This window comes from Mollisia scopiformis (assembly GCF_001500285.1).
Source record: "Mollisia scopiformis unplaced genomic scaffold LY89scaffold_16, whole genome shotgun sequence".
Lineage (NCBI taxonomy): Eukaryota > Fungi > Ascomycota > Leotiomycetes > Helotiales > Mollisiaceae > Mollisia > Mollisia scopiformis.
The window spans coordinates 822,771-846,833 of NW_017263596.1; the positions used below are offsets into that span (position 1 = coordinate 822,771).

A 24,063-nucleotide genomic window follows, 5' to 3' on the forward strand; every position below is an offset into this window, starting at 1 on the left:
TCGGCGACACACTACGTAAAGACGTCGAAGTACACCCACCCTCTCTCCATCCTTTCCATTCCACCATAGATAACTTCTAACATTCCCCAGGGCCTAACGCGAGACACGCACTCTACCCACAACCAGCCCACCTCTCCAGCATACACAAAAAGTCCTCAACGCCCCAAAAAACTCATGATAGACGTCTCTACTCCTCCTCCCCACGCCAAAGACTCCACATTCACCATCCCCAGACCCCCAACCCCCTTCCACCGGCCTCACCACCGCCGCTCCTTCTCTTCACCCACGATTTCTACCTCACCTACGTCCTCACCACTCTTCCCAGCAAATGCCGACCTAAACACCCTCAAATTCGCCCTCTCAGCCATACAATCCCAAATCTCCTCCCTAGAAACAGGAATCAAAGCCAACATCACGCAACAACTGCAATCGCTCCCCTCTAATCCAGTCATGGTAGCGGACTCAGACAGTCTCCCGAGTTTCAAGATCGAAGGAGATGCAGATGCGGACAGCGATGTCAGTAGAGCGTTACTGGAAACGGTGAAAGTGTGTTGTATTGTAGAGAGGGGCTTGGAGGCTATCGTCGATGCGTTGGGGAGGACTGAGGAGCTTGGACGGGTAGAGGGGGAGGGGCAGGAGGACGGGTTGATGGGTGCGTGTTTGCGGGGTGGCAGGGTGGTTGGGAAAGAGATGGGAGACGCGTTGAGGGGGATTGGGGGGGTTGTTGGGTTTGCTGTGCATCCAACGTAAATATTCAAACTTAGCAAAGATGCCGTGGATTGGATATGACGTGCTTTGGTGAAGTCTCTTTTAGTCTTCCTTCACTGTGTCCCACGAAAGTGTTTTGGGACATTTGGATGTTTTGTTGCATGTCGCAACTTTGATTAGCGCAATTCAAATAGCCAGGGCTAGTTAGTCGGCTATTGAATAGACGAGTAGCTAAAGTGCTGGGTAGCTAATTCTTTATCACCAAGTGTCCAATAGCAACTCAGCATTGACTTTTGTTGCACGTTGCAACTGTGCGCAACTTTGAAGCGCTATTTCAAATAGTGATAGCCAGTTAAGCTTTGAATACAGATAACCAATCAGATAGTGCTTTACTTTACAACTGCTTGTTTCTCCTTAATTGTCCGATAACAGCTCGGAATGAAAATCTGTTGCATGTCGCTTCTATAAATGCTAGTACATCTTCGCTTCTGACGAGGATTTGGTAGATTTGGTCGCGGACTAGTTCTTGGAGTGTTGTGAAGCGGTGGAGGATACTGGGGTGGTGTTAGTAAGGGACCAAAGGAAGCATGGTGTGTTTGTGTGGAATTCTGCTGACCTCGACATTGGGATACTTGCGTCACCACTCCAGTAGAAGTTGTGAAAGTATTTGGCGGTGGGTTTGTAGAGCTTGTGGTCACAAACATCTCCTTCGGGAGTATGATCGGGGAACGTTGCCAGAGTTGAGATGTTCCTAGAGGGTGTAAGTTTGGAGTATTGGACATGATTGTTGGAGCCGTAGCTCAATTTGACAAGAGTTGTTGTTTTTGTTATCAGATACTTGATGGATGTGGAAAGTCTGGATGTTTTTTGTGAATAATTTGAAGTGAATAGCCAAAATTGGAAGGTGAACTCCTCTTTAGCGTTGTGTGGCATGATTCTTGCCTTGAAAATTGACAATTTTATTTCTTGGATCACTTTGAAAACATAAAACCTTGATGCAATTCCGTATATGATTGACATTCTTAGAGTACAGGATTCAAGAAATTCAGCAGCAGCAATGCAGATAACTTACTGATTATGTGTAGCCTTGCCACTTATCTTGATTGTCAAATCCTGGGAAATCACAGTGCTATATGAATGATCAGGGGGATTTGTATAAAGACTTTATTCAGGGCTTCCACTCCGTGCACTTCCTAGCAGCAATGTACGCTCTCATTCCTTACCAGCCTACCCATCTCTCTTTCCTCTTTCCCGCTTCAGTTATGGCTCATCATCAATCAATTCTTGAGCCAGAATGTCCCGCAACTTAGTCTCCTTTTCTGCATCAACCTTCTGATATCCAGCCTTAGGCTTCCACCACGCTAGTCGACGAGCTCTGATATAGGGAAGCCATATTGGATGTGTTTGATTGCTAGAAGGTACCACGACTATCAGTAGCTTCAGCTCGACTTTTTTCACACCTAGCCGTTGGCAAGCTCGAACCCATGGCTGTTTACTGGGCGAGGACAGAGCAATATCAAGCTCATTTTCAGATAGAGCCACCCAGAAAACTACCGACTGAAGATGGGGCATCGCAGCTCCTACCTGGTCACAAAGCGTAATGAAGTCTTTAGTTTTGTAGTCGGGTTCTCCATACAATCTGCTATGGTTATCTGGGCGTGGGCCGTGGGGAATATGCTCGAGGGACAAATGTGTGATGTAGTTGCCAAAAGGAACCAAGGTGTCCAATACAAGTCGAGTGGACTTCAAGAATCGTGTTGTCAGTCCGCGGTCACTAGTTGGTGTTGTTGTTTAGACTTACTATGGCTCGCCCAATATTCAAATCTGGTGTCTCCAGCTCGACCACGATGTGGTCTCCAACCCAATGCAAGAAATCCTCCAGTGTAGCACCTGCTCGATTCTCTTTCTCCTGGTCCAACAATCTGAGAGCTTCTGCGAAATGGCGAATAGTGCAGAATGGAGACCTCAAACTTTCATATTTCTGGCTATAGAACTTCTTTTCAAAGAAACCTGCTTTATACTCGAGCGACGGAGTGGGGACACCGGGCTCAGTCCACCCCTCAATATTTCGGATATTTAGGAGAGAATCTGAATAGGCATTGAGCCAGTAGGTTGGATGGTCTCGGGAGACCGTATCGCGGTCAATAACAACGAGTTGGTAGATCTGATGGCGAAGGCACTCTGGCAATTTTTCAAGACCTTTGAAGAGGCTGCTTTGAAAGATGGTTAGCTACAGATTCGCGCAAAAGATTCCAGAGGGGAAGCTCGCCTTCCATTGAAATAGAACTTATGGACACACCTCTTCCGATAGGGCATGTCACTTTCAGCACTGCATCCGCGATATTCGTGGTAATTTCGATATGGAGCCTCGTTGAAATCGAGAAATGTCAATGCGTGAACGACTTTTTCGGAGGCCTTTTCCGGAATTGTCGACGAAGCCATCTTCAACTGGTCGGAGTCGATGTTGAGGTTGTTTAATACAGTTTGAAGGTGCGGACTGCTTGCAAGGTATAGTTCGTGGGTGTGTATAAAGAGCGTAAGAAGTAAGGAATATGTTTGCTAGCGTACCTAAATTATCACGCTAGTAAACACGTGAACCTACCTAGGTGGGAGTAGCATCCTGAGAAGTGAATGGAACTTGTAGACCCAGCTTAATAGCCGATATCAATACCACTCGCACTTTCTGCCATCCCCAAAACGAATGATATAGATCTCAATTAGCATTTGTCAGTCAGATATCCAGTACAGCGGGAAAATGGGCATGATGGCGCATCGATAGCGCGCTGGACTCATAATCCAGCAGTCCAGAGGGGTACGTGCCAGCAACAGCCTGCATTGGAGGACACTGTTTTGCAGTTTTTTAACGTTATTTTCTGTGTGCAAATAACTTTTTCACCCCTCAAAAGACCACTAGGAGATATGTTGGAAATCACCTTTAAATGCTCATGGTAAGCTAGGGCATAGCGTACCATAAGTCAACATATCAGGGTGGAAGGCTACATCATGACATAGTATTAAAATAGTCGTAATATCATGCACCCATCCTAATATACGTGTCATTATGATGCGTACATATGATTTATGATGTCAGTACCGTAGGGTAAATATTATATATAGCAGGGGTTCATCACCTCTTAATGAATCAAGGCAATTCCCCATTATCCATCATTGCAACAAGATAGCCAGGTAAAGAGAACAAAAGAACATCTTAGAGGACTTATTGTAACAGCTCGTCTCACTCGGTTGAGATGTACAGTAACTTATTGATACCATAGAATCAAGCAGATAAGTCTAAAGAATTGAATACATAGCCAGAAGACAGGAAATGACATGCTGAGAGTTTTGATGAGCCCCTTGCACTCATGCTGCCACTGATGTGTACTGTATTAATTGCTTTCTAAGTTATATCCTTATGAGCAAACAGAGGTATGAAATCCTTCCAAAGACTATTTCTAATTTCAAAATTATAAGATTACAAATTTATGAGTACTTTCATGGGCGAATAGCAAAATACAAGGCAAAATTATACCTTTAAAAGTAATTAACACGGTGGTGAGCATGGAGGACAAAAAGTGAAGAAACAAAACCCCACTTCTGCTTCAGGGGTAATATCGGATTATCATTGTGCCGAGTCTAAGCGACATTTTTTAGGACGTCATCAGCCCCAACCTCTTGCGTTTACGATCGATTCGTCGTTGCTACACATTCTAGGAATTCTAATTGGGTTTGTTCCATTATGTATATTCCAGACAATGGAGCTATTTGTTTACTACTTGGGACAATTGTTGTCCAAGTTGCAGCACGGTGTTACGACCCCTCACCAGCATTTCCGCTCCCAAAACACAATGCCTACCAAGGTTCCGAGCTATTAAAGAGAGACTTTCAGCTCGTAGAAAACGAGCTTGAAAAGCTTATTTCAGACTCAAAGTTCGACCTTTCTTCATATTCGATCGAAATCACAAGTTCTGAAGGAACATTATGGGAGAATCACCATACCTCAAAGGTGAAAGATGGCAAAAGGCCTGGTGCAGTCGAGGTCAATGGTAATAGCGTATATCGAATGGCTAGCGTTACCAAATGTTTCACAACTCTTGGACTTCTGCAGCAGCATATCGCAGGGAACCTTAGTCTGGATGACACTGTTGACATGTACCTTTCGGATCTCAGTGGTAGTATTCCATGGAAAGACATTACGCTCAAGACAATTGCAAGCCAATTGAGTGGTATACCCAGAGACTGTACGATAGAAATTCTGTGTTCCTTACCGAAGATTCGCTGATGGTGTAGCTAGCTTGGGGCAATGAGATCTCCTATGGGATTGACAATCCCACTGATTTGGGTTTGCCCCCACTACAAGAGAGCAAACCACCTTGTTTCGAATTTGTTGGAGGCGATAGGCCATGCGAACAGGAGGGTATGTTCGTGATATGCTTTGTCTCTGGTTCTTTGCAGCAGCTGAAGAAAGCCCTCCTTTAGATCTCTTCGCATACCTCGCGAAACAAGTGCCACTATATCCCCCGAAGCAAAAGTCCACATACTCCAACACCAATTTCGACCTTCTAGGCCTTGTATTAGAGAATGTGACGGGAATTGGATATGCAGACTATATAGAGTCCTCAATTCTTCAGCCCCTCGGTATGGCCATGAGCTCGTTCACCAAGTCTAATGACAGCTTTGCCGTTCTGCCCAAGTTGCCGACCGGGGACAATTACTGGGACACCGAAGAAGGAGTAGATAGACCGTAAGATACACCAACGCACCACCTCAAATCTATTCTACTAATGCAAGATCAAGGACTGGTGGACTATACAGTTCTTCATCCGACATGTCGAAGTTTCTGCGATACGTTCTGAAACACTACAACGGATTAACCCCAACACTGAACTGGTTTCATCCGGCCTCATACTCAACAACTATTTCATCTTTTTATGGCACTCCCTGGGAGATTTTTCGCACGAATTCCATCTTGCCATCTACATCAAGACCCGTGACCTTTGTCACCAAGAGCGGTTCCGTGCCGGGCTACTTGAGCTACATCATCTTACTTCCAGAGTACGACCTTGGGGTCACGATACTAACGACAGCAACATCAGCGCTGCTCAAAGAAAGCATCCGAGAAATCGTCACTGTACCACTTGTGAGAGCTGCTGAGCACATCGCCCAGGCGGACTTAGCGACTCGATATACAGGCACTTATCAAGCTCAGCATCTAAACTCCACTCTCGTCATTTCACATTCGGCTACGAAGTCTTTATATGTAGAATCCTTCATCTCGAACTCAACGGACATTTTCGCTGCATGGAACCCTTTTTTCGAGGACTCCCTAGAAGGTACAAGGATCCAGCTGGTGCCTACATTGCTCTTCAAGGACGAAAAGCAGCAGCAGGGAGAGATTTGGAGAGGCTTATTCGTTCCTGAGAAAAGAAATGAGAGTCTGGTCTGGGATGATTTCTGTGTAACGGATGACGATCCGATACAGTTTGGGGGGAAGCCACTATTTGAGGTCGTGATGTGGCATGCTGATGATGGGAGTGGACGGGTAGAAGATGTCGAGCTCAGCGGCTTTAGAGTGAAATTGAAGCCTGATCACAATGCGAGTCAACAGGGAGATGGTGTGCAGGAGTCGAGAGAGACTATCCAGGAGGGTGGCGCCAATGAATCGGGAACGCAACACATTTTCAATGGCGCATGAATGGGTCCGCGTGGCGGAGCTAACGTGCTGGGAACTAGATTGGATAATGGCATATCCATTAGCATTGTATCAAATTCATGACTTATGAAGTTTATGGGTCGAATAAACAAGGCAATCACAAGGGTAGAAGTCCATATTGAAGAGAGAACATTGCCTATCTACTGATCTTAAAGAGAGTCACTATTACAATGAATACTCGCTACTGCCCCGCCCCAAGCTACAGCAAACCCGTGAAATGATCCCTCAAAGGCATTATCCCTCGTTCTCCTCTTCAAGAAACAGGTTCTTGAGGTTCCAATCATCTCCAAAGTCATCTGTGAGCTCCCAGACACGTCCAGGTGTGAGCAACTTCCTTAGGGCTTCTTCGTAGGTCTCGAGCATATAAGCTCCCTCAGTTCGCGGACCGTTGGGGGTCCATGAGTTTGTCCATGCACTTGGTAGAAGCGTTGCGGATCCCAGCTCGTTGAACCAATGTGTTTCGTGATGATAATGGTTCCGATCTATGACCAGTAGCTTGACATCTACTTCCTTGGCTGCTGAGATTGCCAATTGTTTGCAAGCTTGAAGCCATTGGCAATTGTCTGGGTATGCCAAGGTTGATTCAATATGGCTACGCATGAGGTGGAACCAGAAGGTCAAAGATCCTAGGTTCTGGAGGCGTTCGCTGAGGAATTTGCAAATTTCAATGATTTCGAATGCGCTGCTGGCCCTATCTTTCGAGATTGCGCTTTTGATCCTTGTCCTTTGTGGAAACCTTCTTCCTGGATAGCGAACTCGAGGGAAACGTGTTTAATGTGTCCAATGTAAGGTTTTATACTTTTGAGGTATTGGAGTGCTTGCTAATAGATTATTTAGAAAGCAGAACTGTCGAAAAATCAACGTGGACCGGGTTGATTGAAGGAGCTCACCAGTTTCCTGATAGTACTCCAGCAAATATCGTCTGGCGTCATGAGCAAATTGTCTATCTGAACAACCATACGGTCCCCAAGAAACTCTAGAAAATCTTGAAGACAAGAGGCCGCAGACGCAGAAGCAACTGTCTGTGACTTCTGAATGTCGTGAAGAGCTTGCGCAAATCCTTCCAAGTGACACGGCCGCGCTTCGGGATAGTTGCCCCAGACACCTGTCTTGTTCAGAAGGGTTGCAATGTCTTGCTTGGAGGTACCGTATCTACGTCGCTCTGGTGCCACTATCCTACTGTCTTGGAATAGCCAGATGGTGGGAACAGATTCTTCAAAGTCTGGAAATGCCACAAGGTCATATATCTGATCTCGAATGACCTCGGGAAGCTTCTTGAGGGACCGAAGAAGTCTATTGGGTGATGATTTTAGTGTTGGCTTGTTTTCGAGATGTAATTTTGCTTACGATTCTATGGAGACCGGAGTTCCTTCGAGATATGTCCCAACGTCATGATTACCACAGCGAGTAGTAGCAAGGCCTCCATAGAAGCAGATGTGCTGGCAGTAAGCATTCTTAGGAAGGGAGTCTATGGCTGCAGACTCTGTTGGCTTTACTAGTTGAACTCGATTGGCCGTGGTGTCAGGCTCTCGCAAGTTTGCGTTGGCCATGGTCGAAAGCGCAATCTGGGTCTTGTCAAAAGGAGCTATGTTGTCGTTCATCTTGAATTATGGATGTTTGGCAATTCGAATGTGGAGAAGAAGGAGAAGAAGAAGAGAATAATAGTGGGCAAGAGTTGTCGGCACCATAAGAGCCGTCGTTTGTAGATACGAGGCACAATATCCTCGCTAAGGATCAAGAAAGATCAATCATAGGCGAATAGGAAACCCACCAACCGAGCTGTTAGTGTGAAGCTGACCATCAATCCTCAAGTGATCCATGGACAACCTGGAGTGCACCGCATATATAGTTTCGAGCACGAGTTGACAGTACAGTCCAAGATAGGGAATGACATCAGGTGACGATTATTGACCTTCGGCTGACTTGTATGTCCTTAGAAAAATGGAACATGTAACTGAAAATTGGATTATACAAAGGTCAAGCTGTAGCTATTGTAATACCGGTGTCAGGGCCGGTTTGTTGTGGTTGTCTTGATCACTTATGCACGGTCTCACCGCATTCGGGAAGATATCATATTATCAAAGTGTACTTTTAGAGGTCTCAATTAGATAGCATAAAGCCCAATGCTATCTCTGGTCTAGATACAGGCTCCAACACTTCCGGAGATGTGCCTTGGGTAGGCTATCATGCCCCTTTGCATGTTCGCCTATCTATTGTGGTCCTTCAACATTCGAGCCAACATCGTCGAAGAGGAGGTCCATTTTCAAATCATCCACAAATCGCCTGTGCGTGGCATATTCCTAGTTGGGCTCAGAATGTTCTCCAATGATCTTTCCTCGTCCTTCCAAAGGTTTTCAATTTCTCCGGAGCGATCAGTGTAGCCAGGACTTAGAATGCGTGACATGGGTTCATCGTCCTCAGTTGAACGATCCAGAATATAAAGTCGCACATTGACCTTCTCTGCTGCAATCAATTTGCATCCCTGAATCCAAGATTGTTGTTCTGGAAGAATGAGTGCTTTTTTCAGATTTTGCGTCGTTAACTGGCAGAAGACAACCAAGGACTTCAACGTAGGGATGTTGTTGTGGATCTTTTCACAACGGAGGGTGAAGTCTTCAGCGCCTGTTACGATCTTATAAGATACGGAATCTGGCTTATTGACACTCTGATTCGGGACCTTGACTTCGAGACATAGGTGCTTGATGTGCTTGAAAAGAGGCTCCAGATTCCTCAGCTGCAAGCAAGGATCCTATATATTGTCAAAACTGAATCCGAGAGCGAAATGGTCAGCATCGCATATTCAAGCATACCTTGCGGACAGTGCGACGGAGTCGGGATTTGCAGATCCAGTCACGAAATCTATTCATCTCTATGATGGTCCGTTCACCAAAAAACTCTCCGAAGTCTTCGACACAATCCGAGGCACTTTGACTCCCTTCAGCGCTCAGCATATGTAGCTGTTCTACAAACGTTTGGACTATGCAAAACGATGAACTGCTCCATTTCAACCAGGGTCCGTCTTTATTTTCTAGTGTTGGGATGCTGAGGTGGTCGGGCTTTGGTAAAGTATAAGCATCAGGGCAGGGTGCACGTAAATTCCCATCCGCGCCAAGCCACCAGGTCGGAGCGTTATACGGGTGCCTGACTACCAATTCGTAGATTTGGTCTCGGATATGTTGAGGAAGTTCCATGAGTCGCCGAAGAAGACTGTTGTAAAGCTGGTCAGCATTGTACAATATTCGGCGCAAGATTTGTGGCCACGAAACGTCAAACTTGGAGGAGAATTGAATTTACTCGTCTGGTTTGATACCGCCACCGTTGAAGTAGAAAGGCGATCTAGGTCCACATCCAGAGCTATAATGATAACAGTCCACTGCGCATTTAGAAACCATCGCAGCAGGTCGATTTGCGCCCTCCATCGTCTTTGGTTGTAAATGAGGCGAGTGTTCTGTGCTATCAGGATGGTCTATAGAAAGCATATCAACAAATCTCGAAGTATCGGTGGTGTTTCGATATGATCTTATCGAAATAGGTGCGATCGTAGGTAGCTTCGACAGTGTTGGTGATTGTATGAAGTTTTGGCGAGAGTTTTTAGGTATGAGCTAAATTCTACTCGACTGCGTAGTAAGCATCTCAGGGAGCCTAAGCTACTAGCATCCACTTCTAGCCTACTAAAAAGACTAAAGTCTGAGCCTGAACTGCATCTTATGTAGAATGCATTATACCATACAATGCAGAGACTAATACCATTCTTGCAAAAAGATACAATTTAATTCTTCTAAATCGAGTTTCCGGTCTTGCAGCTATTATATACGTACACACATCCAGTAAGCTAGTTCTTATAGCTATTATCTAATGAGGAATAGAGTGGTGGACTGGCTGGCATCAACCAACTTTTTTATAGCTAAATGAGATCTGGTCTGGAAAGTTGAGGCCTCTCGTATTTCGTTTTCGGGACACTAAGCATTTTATATATCGAATCAGGATTAATGTCATATCCCTTTCCAGATCAGAACAGATCTCTGCGTTGTTCTTGTATGGCGGCCTTCCTCTTTCTGCACCGCGCTTGATTGCAGCCTCGAAATATTCGTTTTCGTTAATTCTTCAGATCAACGTTACCTCCAGCGCGTCAGCATGAATGCTGCACATACCTGGATCAGTTTCCATCGTGCGGAGCTAGCCACAAAATCAGACAATGGGAATATCTGATACTAACTGCAGAAGAGCGCTTCAGTTTGTTCAAGCAATGAATACGAGTCTCAACTGGTACAATCCGGCGAGACTTGACAAATAAGGGTTCCACTTGTGGTCCTTGGTGTTGGAAGAGAACACAATGCCAACACCGAGGTTCTCTTGGAAGTCTGGTCATGGCCAACTTTTAACATAAAATATATTGGTTTTCGGCTTTTTCCATCGCACCCAATTTTGTCACGCTGCAACGAGCTGCCAGTGGCCATTCTCCTCAACTAGCCTTACTCTAATTTCTTTAGCCCTTTCTTGCATTGAAGTCATGAAAGTTAAATCTCCCAATTTAGCTTTCGCATCACTACTCAACCCGCTCAAGACTGCTATACTTGACGATTTCCAAGCTTCTCCTCGCCGTGCATGGTTCTTGGCGATAGTTACCAGTAAGAATATCATGGCAAAAAGAAGCATGAAGCAAGGGAATATGAGCCAGTACCAGTCGACAGAGATGTAAGTCTGAAGACTGTTGTTCGCTCCATTGACCGTCGTACTTCCAACACCAGTCCGAAAGCTACAACAGTCAGTCGAGCGGACGTTTGAGGTAAGTATAAATGGCTTCATACTTATTTGAGATACTGACTGCTAAGTCATCCATGAAAGACTGGAAAGCAGCCACGTCGTCCAGAGAACCGCCTATGGTGTTGTTCAAGGCTTGCACAGCAACTGAACTGAGTTGAGTTTCTGCAGTGCCGCCGACTTGTATTGTATAAGTTCCACTGAATATAGAAGATAATGTGTATTGCAACGAGTCCACGTAGGCTTCTTCTACCCATAAAGTCGTAGAGTTGCCAACAATAGGCCAATTGACGATAGGTTCAGATGAAGCGGCCGCAACTCTTGTGTCGAGGGAGCCCCACCTATCTAATTCCGTCGTATTGACTTTGCCTTCTGCAACAGATCTATTGTAAGTCTGGCCACAGAAACTAAGGGACGCCTCTAGGGCGGCAACGTTAGCGTAGCTCTGATCTGAGTATATCATGAAAAAGTCCAGAACGACAGGTATATCAGAAAAGGCAATGGACGTCAAATTCGATGGCGAAGATCTTTGCGAGACATTGGTGCCATTTAGAGACAAGGATGCTACTTGGACGACGGTCATGGCGCCACTACTGTCTGGAGCAAGAGACAAGCCGTTAGGTAAAGAGTATTTGCATTCCATCAAGGCGCAAGAACCATTCATAGGCGATCCATCGTAGGCGTTTGTAACGTTTAAAGAATGTGTTAAATTCGCAACAGGATTGGCACAGAGTGCTAGAGAGTTGTAGGGGCTCCAGGTACAATTGCCCGTTGGACAGGTGGGAATAACTTGCGAGAGTTCTACTCCGCCGTTCATGCCGGCATATACTGACGCAACAGTAAATGGCGGAATGCTACCCGGATAATCTTCTGTTCCATCATTAGACTAAATAAAAGAGGAATTACTTTGAGGTTTCTTACCACTGAATTCTGTGCTCGAGGTGCCTCCTTGCAAACCATCTCGGGTCAAGTTATAGATCGTCGGCACTGTAGCAGTCCCATTTCCAATCGTTCTTTGCGGGAATGAAACAGCTTGTTGGACGAACGATTGGAATGCTAAGTTAGCAATGACTAAAAGCGCTGACTAAAAGCGCCCCCAAAGACACCAAATGGCTGATAGCAAGTCAGAAAATCATCCACACCAAAAATTGGGCAAGCGTACCTAGCCCGAGTTTTCCAAATAAGGACAACGCTTGATAACGGCCCGCGGCTTGCCTCGTCGAAAGTATCAAAGTCGCTGAGAGGCTGATTGCGTTGGGCAAACCAAAGCCATTCTATAAAACAGTCAGTCAGCATGTGTGAGTATCAGATGGCCCAGAAATGCAGAATGGCAACTCAAGAAACCATTACAGCTTACTGAGTTGACTGATGCATTCAGATAGTGATACAACAAGTGCTGTTGAGCTAATCTGGGCGAAGATAGAGACTAATGTGTTCAGCTTGATGCGGTATGGCCGATCCGAGAGCGCTCTGCCGCGGAACTTGAGCAGAATTCCAATGATTGCACACATAGACATCAAAGCTACGGTCCAAGCCAGAAATTCCCATCCCCAACCAAAACGAAGTCAATCTTAAGTCTTCCGATTGTTGCGAGATTTCGGCTTAGTGTTACTCTCGGATTTGTTCAATAAAACTTGTTCGGCCGTTGAAGTATCACCTTTCGTCCTTGGTCCATTGGCTGCGCCATGAGCATTGTCCAATAGCCCTCTTTTAGCTATCGCGGTATCATTTTGATTCCTTGAGTTAAGATCGTCCACCGTCACATCGGTTGTGGTGTCAGCGAAGGAATCAGGACTGTGAACGGGTTTCCGGCGAATCTTCTGGGATGCTTCAAGGGCAGATTATGAGCGAGTGCTTTCTGATCCGCAACAAACACCGGAGCCCGTCGCACCGAGATTTATACAGCTCTATTGACGTATAGCAACGTGGATCTTTTGATATTGGATTGCTGAATTGAATGCTATGAAAGCGGGCGCAGCGGGTATTAACTCATCATATAATATGTGTTTGGAGGGGAAGAAGTGATCTGTATGACATAGCATAGAGTTGGGGGCCAAACCGAAAAACCAATCGCATAGGATCTTAGCTATCACCCCCCGCCGGCCCCCCACAATGCGGATTTGATTCTAGGACTAGCGAACCAATCGTTATACTTGTCTTTCCAGTACTATCGGATAGCCCGCTAATTAATAGAATTAACTTAGAATCATCTTCAACATCCCGTGCTACGCCGTGCCGCAATTTTGGGGGGTCTTGTCTCTGGCTGTACTTACCCAGGACCCAACAACACTCTATCACAAGTCATATATTACGAAAAACATACCAGTATCTAGGTCGCTCTTTTCAAGGTGTAGTTACGACGGTGTCGATAGCCAGTTGCGTAGCCTTGCCTGCTGGAGTTGGAGTAGGATGCCGTCCATGGGTTTGAACTTAGATATCGCTTGCCAGTAGAATGATGCAATGTAATGGTGTATGCCTGCAACTCTGATAAGGTGTTGCTTTGTGGACATTATCCCAGCTGGCTGGGAGTGTCAATATGGACAGTGCATGCTTTTGGATGCTGATGGCTACGGCATCAGCTTTCGACAGATGTAGAAAAATACGGGAGTGAATGTTGTCAGTCTTGCTTGTTGATCTTAATACTTCTTTCTTCGGTGGAGCGTATTCAGCTTGTGCTTTTTAAACTGGATTGGAACTTGTTTGGTTCGGGTTTGCCAGATGGCAAATATCCTACGTCATTGACCATTGTTTGTGATGAGGCAGGTGTTGGAGGTGAGTCGAAACTTTCAAATGAGTTGGATGTTTGAGATGGGCAGAATGTCTAACATGACTTAAGAGTCTGATACTATCATATGAACCCCTGAATGTCGGACACGATCTGCATGATTATATGTAGGAACCTGTTGGTATCACTCACACTACTGTTCTAAGATCTCGCATTAACAATTGAGACTCTTACGTCTGGTCATTGAAGAAGTATAATATTCAGCAATTCATGACCGGACCTCCTGAGCTATAAAGTTGCATGATTTAAAGCGAGTAAACAACTCGCCAAGGAAATAGTTCAACGCGGAGAACAGATTCAGGTCAATGTTGATACTTGAATTCCATTGCTTCTCTGTCTTGATGCTTTAAAAATCGAAAATCAAAAGCTAAAAGCCTAAGACCTTCTCCGCGATATCCAAAGTAACCCCTTAGCCACTGATCTGCTACTTATATGTCTATGCCTCATTCATGCTGGTGCCGTCATCACCAAAGAGACGTCCCATGCCAAAATCCTCTTGAAGATCGTCAGTCAGGCCCCAGTCTCTTCCCGGTGTCAATATCTTCTTGAGCATTGCCGCCATCTCCTTATCCTCATACCCACCTTCTCGCGGATATCTTTGATTCCAGACGTTAGACCGAGCTAAAATATGGGAGGGAGGGAGTCCGTCCTCTCGAGGATCGCCTGTCCAATGACGAGGTACACGGCCAACAATACGGAGCTTGACTTCAATTTTCTCCACTGCCAATAATTTGCAGGCTCGGAACCACTCTTGCTCGTTTGGACTTTGCAGAACTGCATTGAGTTGCCTTTTGGTTATCTGAAACCAGAAGATGATGGACTTGAGACTTTTGAGGGAAGATTGAGTATACTCGCAGAGCTTTACCAAATTTCCAATACGGTCTAGTCCGACGCAATACTCGAGAGAAATATGGTTTATGTAGTTGTGATATGGCTTGAGATCTTTGAGTAACTCAAAGCTTGCCTACTCACGTTTGGAGTCAGCTAAAAGTAGTACCAGAGAGCTGATACAATATGCACAATTGGAATACGAACTTACAAGTCTTGTTATCTCATGACGCCAATAGTAAAAAAGGTACGCATTCAGTTCAAGGACTATTCGCTCTCCTAGAAAGCCCAAGAAGTCAGCTAGACATCTGCCTGCTGCTGTGCTGCTGTTTCGGCCCATGTTATGAAGTTGTTGAGTAAATCCTCGCGACTGACAAAAGCTCAGCTCGTAGTATGGCATTTCATCGTTGGTGCCTCTGTATGGCCAGTCTCCGCTCTTTGCCTCCAGAGTAGGCATCAAAGCCCAAGTCTACGGTAGCTGGAGATTTTAGGAGCTACAAGAAAGCCTTCAGGACCGAGCCAGACAGCTGGAAGTGGTGGAGGAACTTCTGCGTCTTGAAGTTCTGCGAATACGACAAGGTCATAGATTTGGTCTCGAACGGTTTCTGGGAGGCTCAATAATCCATCAAGGAACCTGTTATGAATTGTTAGATGGCATTTTTGCGATGGTATTTCGACGATGGGGAATACCGGATTGATACTTACCTCTCCGACGAGATACTGTCTTTACCAAAGTTGAAGGGTTTATCGTGCCCGCAAACTCCTGGCCAGTAGGCTCTATCCTCATACCAAGCTGGCTTGTGGGCTTTACAATACGAGTGTGAGGGTATGAATACTTTGTCTTGATCTACAGTTGCAATATCAGGTTCGTCCATGTCCTGTCTTGCTTCAGGTGCAGTATCAAGTGCGCAAAGAGAACTCGGCGTCGCAAGATCCATCATTTCGGTATTTGTGGTGGTATCCATAGTCGATGTGTAATCTTCTTTTGAAGTTGCGATGATCGATCCAAAGTTAATGTAAAAGTTGATGTAATCTTTTGACAATTACCAATATAGTCTCAAACGCCAAATGAGCTTGTCAAAGTCCACTTCCGTCTTGGATTTAATCTAAAATTGATACAGATTTTAAAAATGATATCAAAGTATATGCTATTTGACTAGCGTCATTTCTAAGCCGAAGGTCCTCAGACCTTACGCTGTTCGTAGCAGAAGAATCCCACTAGCGAGCTGCTCTGACGAATGTAGGACATGATCTAAGACGTAGATTGAGGTTAGCAAATGCTAAATAGAACGGTCACGGCGTGGATGTTTTAACGAGGAATCACGTGAGTAGCCCTCGCTAAGCCAGCGAATAAGTGGCCATACCGGTACGCACAATCACAATCAAGGTGATAGCTTTAAATAAGCATTTTCTTCCGCCTTCGGGCATTTGGTCAAGTATGAGCCCTGCTTACTAAAAATGAAAATAATTTCTAATAAACAATAGTTTGAAACGATACAGAGAAGATTAGCATGGCCCCTGCACTAAGGATGTAAGTAATTCCTATGCGAAAATGTCGTCTTCAAAATTCTAATCATGCGACAGGACACGCTCAATCAAAGAGAAGCTACCAATTTTTTTTTCGATTTCTCTCTCTATTTCTTCGTGTGTGTGGTCCTTTTCTTCTTTTTCTGTTTGGGAGAAGCGAAGATAAAATTTTAAGCGAAAAATAAATCAGTCCTGACAATTCATCAGGTCACGAGATTTCACTTAGGTAATAAGTCAATGCGATGCGGGGCGAGGGAATTTAAACTCTGTATGCTAGCTACGACGGACCTCAAGCAGAGTATTGGCCGGGCATATGCCGAGGTCATCTCGCTTTCTGAGGTGATGCCACCTTGAGCTGCCAGATTGCTGAAGCCCCGCCCGGGTATCCCAGCAATCGGCAAAGCTGCCGTGTCAGTGAAGGTTGGGGACACCGCTGCTTTTCAATCATATGGTGTTGGCTCATTAGATTGTAAGCATATATGGGGAGGAAGCTTTTGCAGCCTCTCTTCCACCGAAGCCAGCTAAAGATTAGTGCCACTCCCGACGGACAATCTTGGAGACTATCTACGTATGATGTGAAGCATGCAAGAGAAACACCCAATGCACGGCGAAGTCTGTTGGTGTCACGAAATCACTGAAGGCCAATTTTGATAAGGGAAGTCCATTAGGTGTCTATTCCGCATTGCGCTTACGGCCTCAGTCCTCATAGATCCTCGGAGAACTTCTCTTCGAAGCCTATTTCTGGCTTCTTTCCCATTTGCCCACCCGATCAGTCTATGCCAAACTTTCGTCGTTCCATAAAGACTCCAAATCGAAATCGTCGAGATCATCCGTCAGGGTACGAATTCGCTTTGCAGATAAGATTTTCTGTAACATCGAAGCACCTTCCTCATCCACGACTGAGCTAAGACCTCTGCGAAGAAATCCTCGATCCCATTCAGAACTCCGAGTCAGTCGTTCGCCTTGCCCAAAGTCTGGGTCGATCACGAGCTTGACGTCTACCTTTTCAGCATCAATCAATTTGCTTGCCTCAAACCATGGTTCTTGTCTTGCATGATAGATGGCACCATTCAGTTGCTCTCTGGTGAGTTGGAACCAGAAAATCACCGATTTGAGGTTGGGCAGCGCGCTTTGAATATAGCGGCATTGCGCGATATATCCAATAGTACTATTAACCCACCTTCCTTTCGAATAGTCAAATTCGATCTGGTTCTCATATTCCACTGAGAGATGGCGTAGAAAGATATGATAGGGCTTCAAGCTCCGAAACCATTCGAATGAGTTCTGCATTACTTAGGTCAGTAGAGGAAAGTAATCCAACAATCTAGTACATACAATCCAACCAGAGCTTGATTGCTTCCATATGAAGTTGTAGTTATCTAGCTCCACCACCGTTCGCTCTCCCACAAGGATCAAAAAGTCTTCGAGACACCGTGTTGCCGACTGGTTGCCTGTCTTGCCTAGCTTGTGAAGTGCTTCAGCGAAACCTTGAGAGCGACAAAACGCCCAGCAGCAAATTTTGTCTGGATCCCAATCGCCACCCTTATTTTCCAACGTTGGTACCAATGGCAATCTAGGATCGGCTCTGTAGGCGGGTATGTCTGGGGCGACGAGAGCTTGGCTGGAGTTAAGCCACATAGTTGGATGCTTGATTGGAGCATCGGAGTGAACAACAAGGTCGTAAATGTCATGCCTGATGTGGACTGGGAGGCGCATTAGACCCGCAAGGAGTCTATAGAGTCAAAAGTTAGAACTTTACCTATAGCAAGAATGACAGCGGATTGCTTGAGAAGAACATATCCTTACGTTTCAGGAGTGCTATTGTTTCCGTTGAAATATAGTCGCATTTCGCGGCCGCAGTCGCTCTTAGAACACTCGTCGGGGCAACGAATATCGTTCTTGTGACAAGTGAGAAGTCCCAGGTAAGATACCGCAGCAGAGCCTTCATCAGTCGAGGCACCCATGCTGGAGACGTCGAGCACAGTATTTCCGAGGGAACTCGGGTATGAAAGTGCAATAGTGATGTGTTTGATATATTCGGTAGCGCTCACTTTTTGATAAATTTAGGATCGATGCTTGTTGAATTGCGATGATGTTATTGGAAGAAGCGGGGAGATGAGGTCCTGAGCATATATTCCTTCTGAAGAGCACTAGGCCACGCGGTGTTGACCCAAATTAGACTAGTGCTAGGACCTTCGCCCTTCCTGGCTTGGGCGAGGCTAGGGAGGCGGATGAAACCAGAGAAGGCTGAACAAGGCTAAAATCAGATACTTCAAGTACCTAGGCTTCTCCATCAACAGCACCTTTTGTCTCAGCCTAGCTTACACTTCTCCAACCAGCCTAACCTAAAGTTCAGGCAGGCTAGGCTTATTAGCCAAGCAGCTTTCAAGGCAAGAGTAGGCCGATTTAGAGGTCTCCAGGGCTAGGCAAATGAAGGAAGAGAATGGAGCAGAATGGGTACAATGACCCGGGAAACTCCCAGAGGTGAAGCAGACAAGGCCAGAGAATCATTGCAGCTAAATGTGCCTTGGTGTGGTCCAGGCACAAGTGTCCCGATACATATGATACGAGACAAGCAGAGGGCAATTATGCGCCGCAAGCTCTGATCACGAGACAAGTCTCAGGCTGCCACCATGAGCCCTTTTAAGAGAGGTCCTTCGGAATGGGAAACAAGAGCCAGAGTAGCCAGTTTTGTCCGAGACCTTATGACCAGCTCCAGTGTCTCTGTACAATTTCCATTTTGTGAGTTCGACTTCACCAGATGACTGCTTTCTTGGTTACTTGGCCTGGAAGATAGGTTTGAGGTGCGTCCACGCTTTCGCCGAATGACAAAACTTGCGTTGCGAGTGAAGAGAGGCTCTTCTTCATTCGGCATCATTCCCAAGCAAGGTCTTAAGCTTCGACCTCCAATCTCTGAGTTCGGCATCTTTCTTCTCGACCAATGTTTTCAAACCCTCATTCTGTGCTCTCAATTCCTTCACCTCAGCTTGAAGGCGAGCTGTGTCACCTTGCTGTCGAGCCACCTCCAGCTCTCGTGAAGAGAGGAGAATTTGGCCATCTTTAAGTCTCAACTCTTGCTCCAAAGTGTGAATGCGTTCTCGAAGGCTGCCCTCTGACTTCCCGTTCTGAGCAGCAGCCTCAAGCTCTTTGTGGATGACAGCAAGCGCTTTGTCTACCTCAGACGAATACGCAGAATATTTCGATCGCTTTCGTGGCGGGGAGTTTGTCCGTCGTGACCGTCCAGAAGGTGCCTTGGTCAAGTCTGCTTTTGGTTCCTTGCGAGTTTCTGTTAGTGTTGCGTTATTCAGACTCCTTGCTATCTCGTGGATTTTCTGCTTTGACCCCTTTATATCGATCATCTGTCCTTCAGGTTTCCTTTTCGACAGTGGAGCGGGGGCGTTGGGCTGGCTATTCGGAGTTGAAGCTTGGCCCAGACTCGACTGGCTGGGAGAAGGGTACACTCCTCCAGGTTGCGGTGGCGACATGGGAGTGAGGTATGATGTAGACAGATCAGGTGGGATGTGAAGCTCTCGATCCACACAATGAGGACAAAACCAGAAAGTAGGAACATCGTCAACCTCTAAGGTTGGGCTCATGCACGCTGCGTGGTAGCAAGTTTCGCATGTTTGGCATCCAAATAACTCCATCGAGCCTCCACAAACGAAACAGAACTCATCATGTTTGCCTTACATGGTTAGTCGAGCCAGGTGCCAAGAAACTTTAACCTGAGATACACACCAGGAAAGAAGTGCTCTCCGCCGTTCCAGCCAATGCTTTCAAGTTGGCGCATGAATTCGATCGGGTGCTCGAGTGGAAGGTCATTGGGATCCATGTGCCAGCCCATATTCGGCTGTGGTATGGCGCTTTGGGGAGTGTTTTGTGTAAGTGTTGGTGCGATCTGAGTATGGAATCAGCATTGCATTGAGACGTATGAACGAGCCCACTCACCCTCTCTAGGGGGACGTCTAAAGCCATCGGAGTGTCACTTATGGCATCAGGCTCCTGACGAGCTCTTGACCGAGTTTCCATTATATGAGGTAAGTTTTCAAGCAGAAACGGATTACAAAATGAGTCGCAGCGAAGCTTTTGTTGGATATTGTGTCAGCAATGGGCAAAGGATTTCTCACGATCGTCATTTTGCGGAGGATGGAGATCCTTGTCGAAAAAGGCACAGTTTGAAACTTATGTCAGCATTTGCTATATTTTGATCTCGTAAGCGACATCCTTCTCTCTTCCTTCCTAGACCTCACAGCAAGAAATCTACGAAGGCTGCCACCAGGATCGTACAAACCAAGAAAGTGTATCTGGATTTTGATTTGATTCGACAAAGATGGTGCCCCTTCCAACATCGGACATGTACTTCGTACTGTACAAAAGGTATTCCACGGTACATGTCAGGATCACGTGAGAAGTTCTTCCAATCGTGGCCAAAGTCCTTGCCCCCTTTTGCAGTTTACTTCCTCAATCTATCACTAATCCACGGATGTTGTTTCTCAGATTCTTATCCTACATTTATGTTAGTTGCACTATTTTTCTGGTAAAGATATCAAATTCAGGCCACAACACCATGAACATTCCATCCGTGGATCAGTGCCCGGTTGATGAACTAAATATCAAGGCTACCGCGCCTAATACATTAAAGTTTCGCTGCAATCTAGAACGTCCGAAGAGCTTTTTCAGCTCCAGGAGGTTCTCCTTCGCTTAGCTCAGGAGATACCACCGGATCTCAAAGGATCAAATGAGTGTGCAAGAACCCCAAACACCAGCAAGGAACAATACTCCTACCGGTAGTGCAACGTTCTCGAGTCCGTTTTCCTGACCTTGGGTAGCACAGCTTGTTTGGGACGTGCTAAATCGTGGGGTGGACGAAGAACGTGCTCGGATTTCCCTGCCTGCATGACCCGATCCTATGGGTTGGGATCAGGGCCCGAGACCCTTGGGACTCTAGACTTGAGATGGAGTTGGAACGTTCGATGTGATCACTTGATGGCCTCGCTGCATCTGAAGGGAGGTCGTGGAAATTAGCTCCCAGCTGGACAGCGCTCCGTTCCGGAAGATGGGAATCTGGCAAGAAAAGCCGAGAACTGATGATTAACCTTAATGTCTTATCCCTCATGCTAGAAGGGAGAAAACAGAAAGCCGACACGTCGACGGCTGTGCGCCGTTTCCATCATAACTCTACTCTCTTTTGCAAAGATGAAACAAGACTTCCAATTGGACACGGTAAACGAATGAGCGAACGAACCATCCCACGTTCTAGACACGGCAGCTATCAACGGCATAACCAAGACCCTGGAGCAGTCGGAGACGGGACGGCATTCTCCCAGACAGGTCGTACATTATCTAATGCATGCAAGGGCGGGATAACCATCATTTTCCTCACGGCGATGAACAAGAGGTTGCGAGCACCAAAAAAAAGTAAACATGAGGTGGGCATAAGTGGATGTGGCGCACGCAAAAGCCGGATACGGCAATTGTCCGACGCGAGGAGGTGACGGGGATGTGACGCCACAATAACATGCGAGACTCGGGTTGGGTGGAAATGTGATGGTACGGGCCGGAACGAAGCTTTGTGAGTGAGTTGATTGGAAGGGGCTTATCGCGGCCTCTTCAGCTAGAGTTCGCCAAGTGGTGAAGAGGGTTTATTATGCGTTGTAAGCGAAGCCATCATCTTGAGGTGATATTACGAATGAGTGTCTTAGACAGCGGAACGGGGGAGAATGAATTGTTCTGCGGGGTGACGACACAGGCTTGTGTGGAGAGACATTGGAAGTTCATTGTGAGGAAATCTAGGGGGCCAAGTGGAATCGTGATGAACATTGCCATTGTTGTTGACGTGGATTGCTACAAGAAATCCAATGGCTTGCGACTCTATCCCATCTACCCAGTACTCCGTGTCATGACCAAAAGAAATATACAGAATCAGCGTTGCGGAGAAGGCTCCTGAGGAGGCTCAGGCGAAAGTTCGGATCTCTGACTTCGTCCTTCAAATTCCACTCCCCATTCAGTATTCTTCTGAATGATCATCTGAATACTTGAATGGCTGTCAAAACTGATATTATCGCCAGCCACGACTGATGCATGATGATCTGCCAAATCCCATCTCGTATCGGGCACAGTCTTGGTTATATTTATCTGTTTTCCCTTCTCTTGACCTCGATTCTTCGAGAAAGACGACAACGCATAGCTGTTGTCTGACTTTTTTGTGCTTGATGGTGTCTTGATCTGCGCGGGTGCGCCGTAATTGGTACTGAGTGCAGACATGAAGGGTCGAAGACATGGAGTGGTGGCTGCGATGATCGCATAGCTGATTTGGATTTGTGTCGAGACCGAGGCAAGGGAGCCTTTGAGCGTGGGATCCGAACTCGAGAGCTCGTTTCGGAGGAAATGGAGTCGGAAAGCAATTGCAACGATGATACTAGCCAAGTCAGTAAGAAGTCACTCTAGGGGAGAGAGGGTCAACTTACGGTAAGCGGAGGGCAAAGGCAAATATCACCACGAATTTCTTGTATCTGGAGAGTTGCAGACCTCCAACAAGGTAGAATGAAAGAGCAAGCAGAGCAAGCTCTGTCACAATATCAAACGCAGCCACAATTTGCCAACGAAGGAACTGTTAATTGTTAGAATGTATTAGGCAAGGACGTCTGTTGCTCCTACCATATTCATGCCGTACGGAGTATCGATAAAAAGCCACGGCTCAGACAAATTGCACCCTAAAGCAAACATAAAGATCGAGATCACCACAAACAACGTCGAAGTATAGAGGACGGCATTGGATGCGAAATTATGGCGCTTGTCTGGTGACAGACGGATTGTCAAAAAAGCAACGGAGCATTTTGTCAACCATACAGCAACGAGGTAGAGGATATCGCTCGAGTATGAAGCCTAGAACGGATCAATTTGTGGTTGTGACATGGTTTTGAAGAAGATGTACCTTTTGCAAAGACGTCAAGTTGCTGAGCGGGATATCTGACAAAGTCTTCCCAAAGCCTTTGGATACTTCTACAAATACAGCACTTGACTGGCCAACAAAAACCAGCTTTCAGATATCAGCAATGGCCAGAATTCGGAAGACATTTAACTGACCATGGCAAGCAGAACAGCAGCATCATCGCGAGCAACATGGTGCCGAACTTCCAGTTGGAGGTAAACTCGAATGAGCAGCGAGATGATAGCGAAAATCAAACCCAGCGCTGCCGCAATCAAGATGACACCACTTTGATCCGTAGCAGTAAGAACTTCGAGAGGAGCTGACTGCCCGGGAAGCAGTTGTGATCCGTTGTACGCCATAGCGACAATTGAGGGGTTATGAAATGCGACCTTTCAAGTATCTTTCTAAATCGAAAAATGATTGTGGTTCCATCATGCTACTCATAAGCGTGACCCCAACCACTAGCTTGAGAATGGTTACAAAGTACTTGGGCTATCGAGCATCCTCCTTGTCGGAAATAAAACTCCCGATGAAACGCTCCAGCAGGAGTATTGCTTTTGGCAATCCAAAGCCAACTCCAGACCAACCAGCTGGCAATACTGTTGCGTGGATCAGCCCTCCGGATTTTACTGCTTGTTTTGTAGCTCGGGGTGTCTAGTGGCGCGTGTGCGTGAAAGGTTGCACAGAGACCCTTGCGTCTGTTCCTGGAAAGCAGGGAAGTGGGAACAGTTGAGTTGCTGAACCCATGTTGATCAAAGCATTTGGCTGGCCGAGTGGCTTTTTGTGAGGTCCCCAGCTTCGTTCCTCGTCACA

General features: G+C 46.2%; 9 protein-coding genes across 9 annotated transcripts; 1 reads left to right on the forward strand and 8 right to left on the reverse strand.

Moving 5' to 3' along the window:
- Positions 1-1,968: 1,968 nt before the first annotated feature.
- On the reverse strand, positions 1,969-3,150 carry LY89DRAFT_671333 (uncharacterized protein; the record flags this gene model as incomplete). Its single annotated transcript, XM_018213213.1, has 3 exons — positions 1,969-2,451; positions 2,510-2,921; positions 3,008-3,150. 3 exons carry the CDS (start codon positions 3,148-3,150, stop codon positions 1,969-1,971), a joined length of 1,038 nt encoding a protein of 345 aa, XP_018069292.1.
- A 1,244-nt stretch (positions 3,151-4,394) lies between these two features.
- LY89DRAFT_649528 (putative FLP FmtA-like protein, betalactamase) lies at positions 4,395-6,600 on the forward strand. Its single transcript, XM_018212065.1, has 4 exons — positions 4,395-4,946; positions 5,000-5,122; positions 5,185-5,449; positions 5,503-6,600. The coding sequence occupies exons 1-4, from the start codon at positions 4,445-4,447 to the stop codon at positions 6,398-6,400; spliced, it is 1,788 nt and encodes a 595-aa protein (XP_018069293.1). The 5' UTR covers positions 4,395-4,444; the 3' UTR covers positions 6,401-6,600.
- Positions 6,601-7,044: 444 nt separating this feature from the next.
- LY89DRAFT_751592 (uncharacterized protein) lies at positions 7,045-8,019 on the reverse strand (the record flags this gene model as incomplete). Its single annotated transcript, XM_018221228.1, has 3 exons — positions 7,045-7,239; positions 7,309-7,711; positions 7,766-8,019. 3 exons carry the CDS (start codon positions 8,017-8,019, stop codon positions 7,045-7,047), a joined length of 852 nt encoding a protein of 283 aa, XP_018069294.1.
- A 662-nt stretch (positions 8,020-8,681) lies between these two features.
- Positions 8,682-9,837, reverse strand: LY89DRAFT_735997 (uncharacterized protein; the record flags this gene model as incomplete). Its single annotated transcript, XM_018220072.1, has 3 exons — positions 8,682-9,167; positions 9,229-9,625; positions 9,713-9,837. 3 exons carry the CDS (start codon positions 9,835-9,837, stop codon positions 8,682-8,684), a joined length of 1,008 nt encoding a protein of 335 aa, XP_018069295.1.
- A 1,009-nt stretch (positions 9,838-10,846) lies between these two features.
- LY89DRAFT_720369 (uncharacterized protein) lies at positions 10,847-12,982 on the reverse strand (the record flags this gene model as incomplete). The annotated part of the gene is made up of 4 exons (XM_018218562.1): positions 12,537-12,982; positions 12,342-12,453; positions 11,227-12,033; positions 10,847-11,174 (listed from the first exon to the last, which is right to left on the reverse strand). The coding sequence occupies exons 1-4, from the start codon at positions 12,694-12,696 to the stop codon at positions 10,847-10,849; spliced, it is 1,407 nt and encodes a 468-aa protein (XP_018069296.1). The 5' UTR covers positions 12,697-12,982.
- A 1,305-nt stretch (positions 12,983-14,287) lies between these two features.
- On the reverse strand, positions 14,288-15,298 carry LY89DRAFT_686541 (uncharacterized protein). Its single transcript, XM_018215310.1, has 2 exons — positions 15,004-15,298; positions 14,288-14,928 (listed from the first exon to the last, which is right to left on the reverse strand). The coding sequence occupies exons 1-2, from the start codon at positions 15,247-15,249 to the stop codon at positions 14,401-14,403; spliced, it is 774 nt and encodes a 257-aa protein (XP_018069297.1). The 5' UTR covers positions 15,250-15,298; the 3' UTR covers positions 14,288-14,400.
- A 1,585-nt stretch (positions 15,299-16,883) lies between these two features.
- On the reverse strand, positions 16,884-18,733 carry LY89DRAFT_125925 (uncharacterized protein). Its single transcript, XM_018205195.1, has 3 exons — positions 18,126-18,733; positions 17,655-18,051; positions 16,884-17,603 (listed from the first exon to the last, which is right to left on the reverse strand). Exons 1-3 carry the CDS (start codon positions 18,281-18,283, stop codon positions 17,094-17,096), a joined length of 1,065 nt encoding a protein of 354 aa, XP_018069298.1. The 5' UTR covers positions 18,284-18,733; the 3' UTR covers positions 16,884-17,093.
- Positions 18,734-19,183: 450 nt separating this feature from the next.
- Positions 19,184-20,348, reverse strand: LY89DRAFT_736001 (uncharacterized protein; the record flags this gene model as incomplete). Its single annotated transcript, XM_018220073.1, has 3 exons — positions 19,184-20,004; positions 20,058-20,217; positions 20,268-20,348. The coding sequence occupies 3 exons, from the start codon at positions 20,346-20,348 to the stop codon at positions 19,184-19,186; spliced, it is 1,062 nt and encodes a 353-aa protein (XP_018069299.1).
- Positions 20,349-22,138: 1,790 nt separating this feature from the next.
- On the reverse strand, positions 22,139-23,609 carry LY89DRAFT_649533 (uncharacterized protein; the record flags this gene model as incomplete). The annotated part of the gene is made up of 5 exons (XM_018212066.1): positions 22,139-22,737; positions 22,787-22,929; positions 22,977-23,204; positions 23,254-23,358; positions 23,406-23,609. The coding sequence occupies 5 exons, from the start codon at positions 23,607-23,609 to the stop codon at positions 22,242-22,244; spliced, it is 1,176 nt and encodes a 391-aa protein (XP_018069300.1). The 3' UTR covers positions 22,139-22,241.
- Positions 23,610-24,063: the final 454 nt, after the last annotated feature.

Coding starts and splice junctions, on each gene's coding strand:
- LY89DRAFT_125925 (XM_018205195.1), bottom strand. CDS start 18,283: ATGGGTGCCTCGACTGATGAAGGCTCTGCTGCGGTATCTTACCTGGGA. Junction 18,052..18,125: donor AACAATAGCACTCCTGAAAC/GTAAGGATATGT, acceptor TTGACTCTATAG/ACTCCTTGCGGGTCTAATGC. Junction 17,604..17,654: donor AATCAAGCTCTGGTTGGATT/GTATGTACTAGA, acceptor TAAGTAATGCAG/AACTCATTCGAATGGTTTCG.
- LY89DRAFT_686541 (XM_018215310.1), bottom strand. CDS start 15,249: ATGCCTACTCTGGAGGCAAAGAGCGGAGACTGGCCATACAGAGGCACC. Junction 14,929..15,003: donor GTCATGAGATAACAAGACTT/GTAAGTTCGTAT, acceptor AAACGTGAGTAG/GCAAGCTTTGAGTTACTCAA.
- LY89DRAFT_649528 (XM_018212065.1), top strand. CDS start 4,445: ATGTATATTCCAGACAATGGAGCTATTTGTTTACTACTTGGGACAATT. Junction 5,123..5,184: donor TAGGCCATGCGAACAGGAGG/GTATGTTCGTGA, acceptor GCCCTCCTTTAG/ATCTCTTCGCATACCTCGCG. Junction 5,450..5,502: donor GAAGAAGGAGTAGATAGACC/GTAAGATACACC, acceptor TGCAAGATCAAG/GACTGGTGGACTATACAGTT.